The sequence below is a fragment of the Tursiops truncatus genome, chromosome 2 (genome assembly GCF_011762595.2).
Source record: "Tursiops truncatus isolate mTurTru1 chromosome 2, mTurTru1.mat.Y, whole genome shotgun sequence".
Lineage (NCBI taxonomy): Eukaryota > Metazoa > Chordata > Mammalia > Artiodactyla > Delphinidae > Tursiops > Tursiops truncatus.
The window spans coordinates 169,929,732-169,944,269 of NC_047035.1; the positions used below are offsets into that span (position 1 = coordinate 169,929,732).

Consider the following 14,538-nt stretch of genomic DNA (forward strand, 5'->3'; position numbering starts at 1 on the left):
TTTAAGTCCTTGTTTGCATGAACTTCAAAACACCTTCAGCACATCTGAAGTTCCCTTAGAAAAAGCACCAGAACCTTCCTGGGGAGGGAGGGGGTAGTACCGGCAGCAAGGTCTGGACACACAGGAACTCCCAAACCATGGAGTGGGCATGCCGCCCTTCAGCCGGATGCCAGTATCAGTCATAATGAGACACGAGGGTCGTGCACCAGCTTTTCATTCTACAATGTGTTTGTAAACTCTGCTTTCTACAGGTTTTCCCCTTACTATATCCCCTCAAAGAGGAGACCAAATGAAAAGAGGCTTCACAACGTCATCACCGGTAAGAAGATGAAATAACTGTATCATAACACGTTTTGGCTTTTTATTTCATGGTGGGTTTAGGAGTTATTGTAAAAATCCATTGCTTTAAAAATGTAATTATAATTTACTTTTAATAAAGCCTTTGAATGCCTCGCCCTTCTCCTAAGTTGGCTCAGAAATGCACATTGATAAAATCTGGCCGAACATCCTCACGTAGGATAAAAATTCAAATAAATTGTGTCTAACTTTTATGTTTTTTGCGGGGAGGCAGTTGGAAATGAAAACCACCTGAGTTAGCACTAGTACTAAGGAGTGTACTCAAAACAAGAAGAAGCTTAGGAGCAGAAACTCACACAACATTGTAAATCAACTATACTCTAATAACAATTAAAAGAAAAAAAAGAAGCAGCTTCGGAATTAAAAGCAATACATCATTAGGTTGGCTGAAGTCAGGCTCAACAGAGGAGTGTGTGGCTTTAAAGATTTCTCCTATAAAATGAAAATAGATGTGGGTCTGTGTGAACCACTGTGATGTTTAAATGGAGAAAAATGGTTGGAATTTGGACTTCAATGTTAGAGGCCAGAAAGGTGATTCTGGAACACTTACTCGAAGGTAAACGGTAAAATCCTGGCATTGGAGGGATTTCTGCCCCTTTATCACGAGAGGGAAGACGAGATGTGACTGATGGTTTTCAAGGAAGAGCGTGCGTTTAATGGCTCCTTTTTGTTTCAGGGAATCTAACTGCACCTCGGCAGTCAGGCCTAAAGGACAGACATAAAGCAAATATAATCCAGAAAGGAAAAGTATTCAGTGAATGTAGCGCTTCATCAGAGATACGAATTCCTATTTCAGCTTGCTTATTCAGGAAACATTTTTTCCATAGTTGGGATCAAAAATAATACACGAGCTGCAAAGATTTGATAAAATACCCCCCAAGCTAAACAACTTGTTTTGTAATGGTTTTACACAAAAAGTCATTTCCCCCATAATTAGGTCTGTTCTTGCAGACAATACCAATTATTCAAGGACTGTTTATGTAGAAGTTCCCATATTTATAACAGAAATCTTGGTGCTAACGAAGAGCTCTTTGAAAGCTTTAAATGGTCTGTGCACCGCTTACTGTTGACTTTTCTTGATATGGTATAGGAGTGGAAAACTGAAAATATGCTCACCGATTGTGTTTGAAATGCTCTGGCCTGCCACAGATGCACACACTCTTAAAGAAAAGCTAGGGGAAATAATAATCAATAATTTATTGGTTAATAAACTTTTTCAATCTGAAGTAGCAAACTTCCTTTACCTTACCCCAGATAAAACGAATGCTTTATTTTTCCTCTATACTTCTCTTAGTGTACACACACACACACACACACACACACAAAACCAAACAAATAAATATGCCTATATTTATTGATTGATATATATACTTATCAAAAATATATTTATATACATATATATATCCAACAATTCTAATACGATTAAGAAAGGTGACATTATTACATAGGAAGGTAATACTTAAAATATTACTAGAGGTCGATTGATTTAATCAGTGGATTAATTGATCAATTACTTGCTGCCTTTTTTCAAGAAATGCATGTGAATATCTTCCATGTGCCAGGGAGTGAAGAATTGGGCAGAACAGCAGGGGGACAGCTAGTGGCAGAGCCTGGAGGTGAGCAAGCACGTGACCCCAACTTGAGGAACCTGAAGAAATCTGGTGCGTTAGAGAAAGATGGGGAAAGCTGTAGGAAGCCGAGGCTGGCTAGGTCAGTAGGTAGGGAACAGGGCTTTGAAAATCACTTTAAAGAATTTGGATCAAGAGGTGCAAACTATTAGGTATAAAATAAACTACAAGGACATATTGTACAACATGGGGAATATAGCCAATATTTTATAATAAGTATAAATGGAGCATAATCTTTACAAATTGTAAATCACTATGCTGTATACCTGTAATTTATATAATATTATACATCAACTACACTTCAATTAAAAAAAAGAATTTGGATTTAATTCTGAGAGGCACGGAGCATCACGGTACGATTAACCCATAATCCACTCTCCGTGGAAGGAGATAAGAACTCAGGCAGGTACTTGACAGGAGTGGGATATAATTTGAGGCAGAGACACCAGAAGAGGGAAGGGAAAAAGAAGGAAAATGGGGAGTGTAGAGTGACCATCTCAGGCTTGGTAAGCACAACAATACAGTGTATAAGGTCAATAAAAAAAGGATGGATGTGTAGGAGAGACCTTTGTAGTTTTGCCTTGAACATGCCCTAAAACTCAATCCAGGGAGGTGCCTGCTGTGGCTTGCAGGATGGCCTGCACTTGGGTCTATCCTGTGGCCTTGGAGGGAATGAGGACCGGCCAGTGGTCTCTGCCTGACTGTTGCATGTGCTGACCTCCCCATGGAAAAATGTCAAGCTCTAAGCGCCAGCGTTCAAGATGGGGCTTTTTCACATTTCTAAGAAAGTAAAAATGTAAGAAAATACTTAAGTATGATTTAATGACAGCCTTAACGTTTTTACTAGTAAATACTCTAGTATGATTTGAATATTTCCACAGAATCCAAAAGGAGTAAATAATCTCTAGTCGTGCTTTAATTATGTGTCAGCTTCCTGTGTCAGATATAATGAAGATGTGTCACATCTGGGATTCATCTAGCTCCTGTGACCTCAGTCAATGTCTCCCTTCAGGGTAAGTAATTTGTCACATACCATTAAGCCAAACGTTTTCCGAGATGTCTCTGCTATTTCAAGTGTTTGTACCACTTCCCCAGAGAAATCATGAATTCCAGCCCACTTCCACTTCAATTGGAATAATTCAAGAAAGATGAATAGTTAATCACATCTTTAAATTTTGTAGCAGGTCTGGCTTTCAAAATTGGAATTTTTTCTGTGTCTGACTTTTTTGGAGGTACTTGGGTATGTGTTAAAATTGTTGACCGTTTTTCTATTCATCCTTATACTGAATAGGCAAAACTCATTAGCTTGTATAAGATAAATTCCTATTTGTAATAAAATTATCATTATATCTATAGATTCAAATAATTTTACATACAGTATTTTGTCTAACACAATTGAGAAGCAATAAAAATTTTTGCAAACGAGATAAAGTTATGAATGTGAACATTATCTCCTTTTGAGAAGAATTTGATTTAAAAACCATGTCATCAGCTGAAGGGTCACTCGGTTTATAAATTATATGTCAGTGTTATTCTATACTTCTTAGTTCCCCCTTTCTGTTATCTTTATATCATTAAGTGGACGATTTTAACTTTTTCATACAAGTTTAAATAACCGCTACGACTTACTGAATTATTGATAATAGCACTCCAACCTAAACTTTTTGGCTTATAGATGTCTTTAGCAGAAAAGAGTTGCCAAGTTATAACTTTCAAAGCATTCCCTTCTGATCTAAAAAGAAAACCTCACTGAAATATTCATTCCGAATTTACAACATTTATATTATATGTAAACACACACATATACATCGTATGTTTTATATAACAGATACTTAGGTGCACTCACAGGTCTATACCTAATTATAACGCACACTTGTCAGAGAAAGCTGTGAATTATTAAATTAGAATTAAAATTTCAGACTAGCATTTATGATCATAGTCAATATGAATAGGTCTGACTGGAGCAAAAAAACTCCATTAAACCAGCCCAGATCCCTCATCACATAATTTCTAAATGAAACTGTTGGGCTATACTTCTGGTGCTTCAGAAGGCAGGACAGTACCTTACAAATCCTCTAATACTAGTCCTAACCCAATGCAGGAAGGGTTAGAATAATGACCTGGTGATGTAATGGTGCTCGTAGCCACATATGGGAGAAGAGGAATGAGATAAATGTGAAACAGGACTTAAAAGTACAAAGCAATTCACTTTTCAATCTAACCAATTCAATGCTCTTTCAGTGATGGCAAATATCAGGTTTTACATAAAGTTAGGCATATCTGAAAAGTTTTTCCAAATTTGAAAAGGGGATAGTTATTAACTTTTATATTTATAAAATTTTTTTTTTTACCAAATAGCTTTTTTTTTTTTTTTTTTTTTGCGGTATGCGGGCCTCTCACTGTTGTGGCCTCTCCCGCTTCGGAGCACAGGCTCCGGACGCGCAGGCTCAGCGGCCATGGCTCACGGGCCTAGCCGCTCCGTGGCATGTGGGATCTTCCCGGACCAGGGCACGAACCTGTGTCCCCTGCATTGGCAGGCGGACTCTCAACCACTGTGCCACCAGGGAAGCCCTACCAAACAGTTTTAATCTTTCTCATTAGATAACAATTATGTGAATATTTATGGGTTGGCTTTTTTTTTTTTTCTCTCTAGTTTAGAAATGCAAGTAGCAGAAACTTTATAAAATTACACAGCTGGGCTTCCCTGGTGGCGCAGTGGTTGAGAGTCCGCCTGCCAATGCAGGGGACACGGGTTCGTGCCCCGGTCCGGGAAGATCCCACATGCCACGGAGCAGCTGGGCCCGTGAGCCATGGCCACTGAGCCTGCGCATCCGGAGCCTGGGCTCCTCAACGGAAGAGGCCACAACAGTGAGAGGCCCGCGTACCGCAAAAAAAAAAAAAAAAAAAATTACACAGCTGTTTGAAAGGCAGAGAAATTCACATTGAGGGAAATGGAGAACTATTTCCCAGTTAGAGGTTTACTTAATAGTTTTCAGATGTACAAGATTATATCAAATACAGACAAAAATTACAGAAAAGAAAATCAACAAATGCTTTTCAATCATTTTTTAAAAAATGAGCTAAATTCCTATAATACGTTTTAAAAGGTATCCGAGAAACACATTCGAGACTGAACCCGCTGTTAATTTTCCATCTTCTGATACTCTGAGTTACCCATTCAAAATTTTTGTATGTGAAAATAAAACATCTTTCAGGAAATGGATGGAATAGAATCAAATAAATAATTGTAATTTGCCCACGTAACAAATCTGATTTAATGCAAACAAGAGTTCGCAAAAACAAGGCAATTTTCTTGTTAAAAAGTAATATTCATGTCAATCCCAAATTCCCAGTCTGCTATATTTAAAATAAAATGCCTTTCCATGAAAAAAACAATTAAAAAATAAAAAAAATTTTTTAAATAAAAAGGAATATTCTTTCCATAAAACCAAACAGATCCCACAATCTGTTAAAAAAAAACACTTCAATTTTTAAAAAAATTCAAAAACTGAAAAATCCTGAGAAAAGATGATCTCGTTCGTAACAACATTTCGCACCAGAGTGTGCCACACATATATGGTTTAAAGAATTCAGTCTAGAAGCCCATTCAGTGATGAATGTGCAAACAGGACTGTTGGGAGAAATACCAGTTTTAATACTTGTGCCCAAGTAGCACTCATTGTTCATTTCATGTTCATTTCATCCAGGGTTAGGAGAGATGCTAGCTAGCTCTTTCACATATTTTCTCAGATCAGGTTTTCATTATAATATTTTATGGTTTCATACCATTTTAAAATGTGCTCAGGGCATCTCCCAGCTACTTTCAGAAGCTGCTTAAGGGGAAGACAGGCCTCCCTGAACCGAGAGGTCTCAGCAAAGGAGGTTTTTCAAAGAATTCTTCGGGGTCCTCTACACCCCCATCCACCACCCTCAAAGGCTCTGACTCCAGTCTGAACCCCTGTCCAAGGCCATGAGCAACGTGCTGAAACTGGCTTCTGTGGGTCGACAGACTGGTGTGTTCTGCATTCTGACTTTCTCAGGAACCGACCATATCATCTGAAAATGGAGGTAAATCTCAAATGCTCCAAATGTTTGTTGATCTTTCAGAGAATATACCCTAAGGCATTACCCAATATGACAGACTTCTGACCCTGGAGGACCTACATATTGAGAAGCAAAGTGGCATTGCCTTGAGCTGTGCTACAGCCAAGTTCCATTTCTTACTGCCTTCGGGTGACCGGCCAGATTCACGAGGAACATTCTCAGAAGGTGTATGAGCCTGTCCACCTACAGGCCAGGCAGAGGACTATTCCTGACGATGAGATCATGGCCACAGAAATATAGTTGAGGACACAAAAATCTCTATTTTTATAATGTTTACCTTCTGTCTCATTGTATACAGATGTGAGGTTATAAAACTGACATCTATTTCCAGCACAGGAAACCAAGTAATTTAACCCAAGCCTATTTAAGAAAAAAAAAAAGGACAATACATATGTCTGAAAAGTGGTTTCCATATGCATATGCAAATACAAGCATCAAGGTATTTTATTATATTTTCAGTTTGGTTAATGTGTATTTTAGTATGCCAAGGTTCTAAAAGAAATCTCCAAGATTTACTTTGTCGGGAATTTTCTCAAGTGTTTTTGTTTCTCATCACATGTGGAGGCTGTAGATTGGCAAAATGGCCTTCCCATGACAGCAAAAGTTCAGCATCGTGTCAGAGATCCTTTTATTTTTCTTTTGAAAGACTAACAACTGGCTACTCAGATGTGGTGCACAGACCCACAGCATTAGCACCCCCTTGGAGCCTCTTCAGAAATGTAAAGTCTCAGCCCCCATCCCAGGCCTGCGGCCCCCAAAGCTGCATGTGCACCAGATCTCCAGGTGATCTGAGTCCGCCTAAGCGGGCTGGCAGCACCGCACTGACTCACCAGGCCACAGATGCCATCGATTCTGGAATCTGGCAGGTTTTATTATCCAGATTGATGATCACTGGGTGCAGGAGAAGCTGGGCTCCCACCGTCACAACCGGCCTTGCTCTGCGGGGAGAAGACACACGGTTTTAACCAGCCCCAGGAGGGGCAGGCAGAAGCCCACTGCTCCACTTCTAGAGGTCACGGCCAACATTCCCGGCCCCGGTGCCAAGAATTCCCCTCAGTGAGTGAACAGGTGGGCTCTAGACTCAACCAACGACCTCCAGACACATCCGGTAGCTCACGAATACAAATAAAGGAGCCATGGGCCCATGAAGCACAGCCGCGCTCACGGACCTTCTCTGTCTGTGGAGGGGCTCACGGTATTTTGGTGACATGGCTGTGAAAGATTTCTCCTCTGGGACCTGCTGGTCTGTCCATATTCGCATCTGAATATGAGGAGATACACCATCCTGCAGTCACTCACGTTGCATCTGTAAGTACTCGAGTTTTGCTAATTTTGTCGCCATGTTGGCTGGTGATTTTGAACCGCTGATCGATCATTTTCTAGACAAGCTTTGCAGATTGAGCTAAACCCATGAGGGTGAGCTGACTCATGCTGCCCTTCACGTGGAGCAATGGTTCTCAACCCTGACTGCACGACAGAAGCACCCCGGGAGCTGAAAAACAGAAGCCAGTCTCCCGGGGTCAAGGCCAGGCACTGGAATGTCAAAAACAAAAACCTCCAGGTGATTCTATGGTGCGGCCGAGTTTGAGGAGAGGGTCTAATACCGAGTAAACTCCATTCCAACCACCGGGGAGGATAAATCAGACAAGAAAGTAAGTCACTGGGAAAAGGAATGGGGCGATATTTATAAAGCTTGGTGCCAAGATATGAGAAATGGGAGTGAAATCTCCAGATGACAGTGTGAAACGACGCCGCCACGTTGCTTAAGTTTTCCTCCGACAGGAGGGAGGGCGGGGCCTTGGGGCAGCGTGTTGTTTAGGGCACTGGTTTAAACAATTCCATGATTACCGTAATGGCGCCCAATGGGAATTTTCCTGAACTCCTTTGCGCTATTATCTGTACTGTTACGTGATTTTTCTTTTCAATATTGTGTTAGCTCCAGCCCTTGGAAGAGCAGATGATAAGACAGGATTAGACACACAAGACACTTATTAGGGCAAATACTGATGAGGGAAAAAGGGGAGGGAGGGAGGAGGCTGGGACCAGCAGTCAGAGTGTGATGTACATCTGATTCCTGTGAAGAAGTAAGGAAACAAAAGAGGATCTGGGAAAGAAGCTCCAGCCAGGGCACTAGGGAGCCCTTGAGCCAAATCTGCCTGCTAGTGGAGCTCCAGGTGGGCCTGTATTTGTATCCCTGTTGTGTCCAGTAATCGCCTGGGAGCAGCTCATGGGAGATAGGGCCTTGTTGCACATGTAGACTCAGAGCACAGTGGAGGGACCATGAGTCAATTTCACTCCATCAGCTCTGAGTGGTGCATCTTCATGGCCACCACAAACACAGCCCCATCCTTCAGGTACTTTGAGAGTTTCAATCACCTGATTCTCTACCCCCTGAAGTGGAGAGTGGCTGGTGTAAATCAGCCCTCTGAGTATGTCTTGGGACTGATGAGGAAGACAATCTTGCCTACTTGAGGAAACCTGCTTTAGAATCCCTCAGGGAGTTGACCTAGGTTTGAACTATGTGCCCAGAACACCTGGGTTAGACCTCTGCCTTTTGTCTTGATATCCTGACCTAGTGTCTTGCGTTCTATAAAACTTTTTTTTTTAAGAATAAAAAAGAATCTAAATTTTTTTTAAGAAGAAAGAAGAATCTAGTAAGTAACTGGTAGCACGGTCTACCAGTTACTTATTATTCCATGTACCTTACATGCAGATTCTCACTTAATCCTTTCAACAAAAATAAACTTGTAAATATTATGCCTATTTTACAATGAAAAAATTCTGAGGCTCAGAAAGTTATAGAAACTCGCCCAAGATTACAAATGGGTGAGTGTGTGGACTGGCCAGACCTGTCACATTTGAACACTTGTTCAATTCTTGCTTTGGGAGGCTACCAGTTCGTGGTATTTCTATTCCTTAATGTAGTGTCCGCACTTGATGATAGAGGCCAGGGTGCATAGCAACACTCCCCCACCCTGCATTCCTTATCTATAGGCTCATTTTAATGCATTTCCAAAGCAAAGAGAAGTATTCAAATGTAATAACTTTAAAAAGTGTGTCATTTTAGAAGTTCTGCTAAGATTCACATCTTATTTAATGTTATGTTAGTAGAAGCTGGAAGTTTGGTCATGAGGTATGAGAAAAAAAAGACAGAAGGGCTGAAAGAAAGGGGAAAATATTGAGAGCAAATACTCCTCCAAACTTTACAAAGAGCATCTAAATGCTCTCCAAAATAAATAGTTGGGATTTACTCTTTAAAGAAAAACTAACAACGAAAAAGAAATGCATTTGAGACAATTAGAAGAACATATCCACGGACGGAGGAATAAAGAAAGTGTGGCATTCAGCCGTAAAAAGGAAAGCTTGCCATTTATGACAACACAGAAGTACCTTGAGAGCATTATGCTAAGTGAAAAAAGTCAGACAGAAAAAGATCAATACCATACGATCTCACCTACATGTAGAATCTAGAAACAAAAATCAAAACCAAAAAATGAACATAAAGATACAGAAAACAGATTGGTGGTTGCCAGAGGTGGGGATGAGATGGAGTTGGAAATGGATGAAAGTGGCCAAAAGTATAGACTTCTGTTTATAAGATACATAAGTTTGGGGGATGAAATATATAGCATGGTGCCTAGAGTTAATAATACTGTGTTGTATATTTGAAAGTTGCTAAGAGGGTAGATCTTAAAAGTGCTCATCACACACACAAAAACTGTAACTGTGTGTGGTGATGGATGTTATCAACTAGACATTGTGGTGATGATTTTGCAATATATACAAATATTGAATCATAATGTTGTATGCCTGAAACTAATATAATGTTACATGTCAATAAAAGAAAAGAGCATTTGCATACCATCAACCACATACCTGTAAACAGCTACTTTTCCTGTTCCAAATGCACCCACAATTAAATCTAAAAAAGACAAAAACACACAACACGTGTACAAATTTTATAGAAACGATTCAGACTCATAAATAGCACATAAAGCATCCTGAAATGCTGATTGCAGAGTGGGAGTCATAAAAGTAAGAACAGCAAATCACACCGTTCTTAAGACATTTTGGAAAGGATACTGGAACTTCACTCCAGCTCCATATGACACATACATCCATAGATCTCAAACCCTTCTGGACTCAGGAAGGCCAGCCTTCTAGAAATGCTTCAGATGCTCATCGTAACACCATTTCTCCTATCCTCCAGACTCAAGGCACACATCTTAAAGCAAAAGGGGAAAAGCAGGGGCTAAGGGCCTACTAAGTGCCAGGCTCGTAGCACATAGTATTTTATCATCCCGCTACCGGAGCAACCCTATAAGGAAAGTATTTTACCAACGAAGTGAGACATTTTGGCTGCCATCTCATCACAGCCATTTGCTCTTGACAAATATGCGGATGGCGAGTATGGTTTTGGCAGAGTGATCAGTAGCCTATGAAATAACTGACATAGCATTACAGCCATCTCTCCTCATTTGCGGTTTTGCTTCTTCAGTTTCAGTTACCTGTGGTCAACCACGGTCTGAAAATATTAAGTGGAAAATTCCAGAAATCAACAACTCATCCGTTTTAAATTGCACGCCGTTCTGAGCAACGTGATGAAATCTCACGCCGTCCTGCTCTGTCCCGCCCGGGATGTGAATGATCCCTTGGTCCAGCGTGTCCTGTCCGTAGTCACTTAGCCAACTTGGTGTCTCAGTGCTTGTTCAAGTGACCCTTACTTTACTTAACAATGGCTCCAAAGTGCAAGAGGAGTGAGACTAGGGACTTCCCTGGCAGTCCAGTGGTTAAGACTCCATGCTTCCACTGCAGGGGGCAGGGGTTCGATCCCTGGTCGGGGAAATAAGATCCCGCACGCCGCGTGGCACGGCCAAAAAAAAAAAAGAAATTAAAATTAAAAAAAATTTTTTAGAAAGGAGTGATGCTGGCAATTAAGATGTGCCAAAGAGAAACCGTAAAGTGCTTCCTTTAAGTAAAAAGGTGAATGTTCTCCACTTAATAAGGAAAGAAACAAAATCCTATGCCGAGGTTGCTAAGATCTGTGGTAAGAAGAAATCTTCTGTCTGTGAAATTGTGAAGAAGGAAAAAGAAAGCCGTGCTAGTTCTGCTGTCACATCTCAAACTGCAAAAGTTACAGCCACGGTGGGTGAAAAGTGCTTAGTTAAGATGGAAAAGGCATTAAATTTGTAACAATAAGATATTTTGAGAGAGAGAGAAACCACATTCACATACCTTTTATTATAGTATATGGTTATAATTGTTCTATTTTATCATTAGTTATTGTTGTTAATCTCTGACTGTGCCTAATGTATAAATCCAGCTTTAGGTATAGGAAAAAACATAGTATGTAAGGGTTCAGTACTCTCTGCGGTTTCAGGCATCCACTGAAGGGTCGTGGAACGTATGCCCCCCTGGATAAGCAGGGAAACCACTATACAAAAATATTAAACAACAACAACAATGATAATAATAAATAGCACAGATTGAACACTTATTCTAGGCCAGGAATTCTTTTAATGGATTTACTTTAACTTACTCTTAACGAGTTAAGAAGTCTCTGTCATATTATTAGCACAATTTTACAGAAGAGTAATTTGAGACTTAGGGAGGCTCACCGATACATTCATTGAAGTTCACACAAGTACATAAGAGGTGAAGCTGCGTTACAGTGGTGCTGGGCAACAGAGCAATCTTAGACTATTTGAGAGGTAAAGTTCACAATGACCTCAGTGACCGGCTGATATATAGGCAGAACTCTCTGTTTTTGTTAATCTCATCTATAATGGTTATTCTTTCTCGGTGGATGCAATCAAACAAAAATTTAAATGACCATGATGATATCTACAGAGTAACATTTAGAAGCAGAGATGGGAAAACCGGATTCGGAAGAAATAACGGCCACAGAAGAAAACTTACAATAGCTGAAACTCTAATCGATTAATTCTAGTAGGACAGAAGTGAAAATGAAAAAAAAAAACAAAAAGAAAAAGAGAGGAGGGAACTCCTTTGTCAGTGCCATATGGAAAACCGATCAAGAAATTAAACTGGTTCAATGGAATTCGTACAGGAAAATGATTTGTAGCCACATGCCCTTGGCATTCACCTTTCCAGAGCAAAGGAACTGGCCAGGCTGCAAGCAATATGATTCTTCTCTAGGGGCCTCTCTTGGCCAGGCCGAGGGCATTGTCCTCGGTCCATGATGCATGGGAGTTGGATGGATAAGCAGGTACATGAGCTCACATGGCTGCTTTCTTAGGGTGACTCTGAGACATGTACTTCCCTGTCTCCCAGATTTCCCCAGCTAGACAGAGCTCGAGTTGCCCACCCTGTCAGCCTTTTGATGATAATCTTCCCTTCCCACATCTCTCTTCCCTACTCCCTTAGCAATGATTTTCTGGGGATATTTCTCAAACCACTTGCCTTCTTTTTTTTTTTTTTTTTGAACTTTATTTAATTTATTTTTTCATACAGCAGGTTCTCATTAGTTATCTATTTTATACATATTAGTGTATACATGTCAATCCCAATCTCCCAATTCATCACACCACCGCCACCTGCCCCCACCACTTTCCCCCTTGGTGTCCGTATGTTTGTTCTCTACGTCTGTGTCTCACTCTCTGCCCTGCAAACTGGTTCATCTGTACCATTTTTCTAGATTCCACATATATGCGTTAATATACGATATTCGTTTTTCTCTTTCTGACTTACTTCACTCTGTATGACAATCTCTAGATTCATCCACGTCTCTACAAATGACCCAATTTTGTTCCTTTTTATGGCTGAGTAATATTCCATTGTATATATGTGCCACATCTTCTTTATCCATTCGTCTGTTGATGGGCATTTAGGTTGCTTCCATGACCTAGCTATTGTAAATAGTGCTTCAGTGAACATTGGGGTGCATGTGTCTTTTTGAATTATGGTTTTCTCTGGGTATATGCCCAGGAGTGGGATTGCTGGGTCATATGGTAATTCTATTTTTAGTTTTTTAAGGAACCTCCATACTGTTCTCCATAGCGGCTGTATCAATTTACATTCCCACCAACAGTACAAGAGGGTTCCCTTTTCTCGACACCCTCTCCAGTGTTCGTCGTTTGTAGATTTTCTGATGACAGCCATTCTGACCGGTGTGAGCTGATACCTCATTATAGTTTTGATTTGCATTTCTCTAATAATTAGTAATGTTGAGCAGCTTTTCATGTGCTTCTCGGCCATCTGTATGTCTTCTTTGGAGAAATGTCTATTTAGGCCTTCTGCCCATTTTTGGATTGGGTTGTTTGTTTTTTTAATATTGGGCTGCATGAGCTGTTTATATATTTTGGAGATTAATCCTTTGTTTGTTGATTCATTTGCAAATATTTTCTCCCATTCTGAGGGTTGTCTTTTCGTCTTGTTTGTAGTTTCCTTTGCTTTGCAAAAGCTTTTAAGTTTCACTAGTTTCATTTGTTTATTTTTGTTTTTATTTCCATTACTCTAGGAGGTGGATCAAAAAAGATCTTGCTGTGATTTATGTCAAAGAGTGTTCTTCCTATGTTTTCCTCTAAGAGTTTTATAGTGTCCAGTCTTACATTTAGGTCTCTAATCCATTTTGAGTTTATTTTTGTGTATGGGGTTAGGGAGTGTTCTGATTTCATTCTTTTACATGTAGCTGTCCAGTTTTCCCAGCACCACTTATTGAAGAGACTGTCTTTTCTCCATTGTATATCCTTGCCTCCTTTGTCATAGATTAATTGACCATAGGTGTGTGGGTTTATCTCTGGGCTTTCTAGCCTGTTCCATTGACCTATATTTCTGTTTTTCTGCCAGTACCATATTCTCTTGATTACTGTAGCTTTGTAGTATAGTCTGGAGTCAGGGAGTCTGATTCCTCCAGCTCCGTTTTTTTCCCTCAAGAATGCTTTGGCTATTCAGGGTCTTTTGTGTCTCCATACAGATTTTAAGATTTTTTGTTCTAGTTCTGTAAAAAATGCCATTGGTAATTTGATAGGGATTGCAGTGAATCTGTAGATTGCTTTGGGTAGTATAGTCATTTTCACAATATTGATTCTTCCCATCCAAGAACATGGTATATCTCTCCATTTGTTTGTATTATCTTTAATTTCTTTCATCAGTGTCTTATAGTTTTCTGCATACAGGTATTTTGTCTCCCTAGGTAGGTTTATTCCTAGGTATTTTATTCTTTTTGTTGCAGTTGTAAATGGGAGTGTTTCCTTAATTTCTCTTTCAGATATTTCATCATTAGTGTATAGGAATGCAAGAGATTTCTGTGCATTAATTTTGTATCCTGCAACTTTACCAAGTTCATTGATTAGCTCTAGTAGTTTTCTGGTGGCATCTTTAGGATTCTCTATGTATAGTATCATGTCATCTGCAAACAGTGACAGTTTTACTTCTTCTTTTCCAATTTGTATTCCTTTTATTTCTTTTTCTTCTCTGATCACCGTGG

The 14,538-nt window shown here is 39.9% G+C and overlaps 1 protein-coding gene and 1 long non-coding RNA gene across 6 annotated transcripts in view; one reads left to right on the forward strand and one right to left on the reverse strand.

Annotated features, from left to right (window-relative positions):
- ITGA8 (integrin subunit alpha 8) overlaps positions 1-14,538 on the reverse strand; it is a 179,736-nt gene that overhangs the window by 76,985 nt on the left and 88,213 nt on the right. For all 5 annotated transcript variants that reach the window (XM_033852479.2, XM_073801692.1, XM_073801693.1 and 2 more), the window contains 4 exons: positions 9,966-10,011; positions 6,920-7,027; positions 1,474-1,529; positions 908-1,062 (listed from right to left, as the gene is read on the reverse strand). In XM_033852479.2, the coding sequence (XP_033708370.1) occupies positions 908-1,062; positions 1,474-1,529; positions 6,920-7,027; positions 9,966-10,011 (365 nt within the window). The remainder of the gene's footprint in view (positions 1-907; positions 1,063-1,473; positions 1,530-6,919; positions 7,028-9,965; positions 10,012-14,538) is intronic.
- LOC141278115 (uncharacterized) overlaps positions 2,906-14,538 on the forward strand; it is a 34,363-nt gene continuing 22,730 nt past the window's right edge. The window contains exon 1 of the long non-coding RNA XR_012330433.1: positions 2,906-2,998. This is a non-coding gene — a long non-coding RNA (uncharacterized lncRNA). The remainder of the gene's footprint in view (positions 2,999-14,538) is intronic.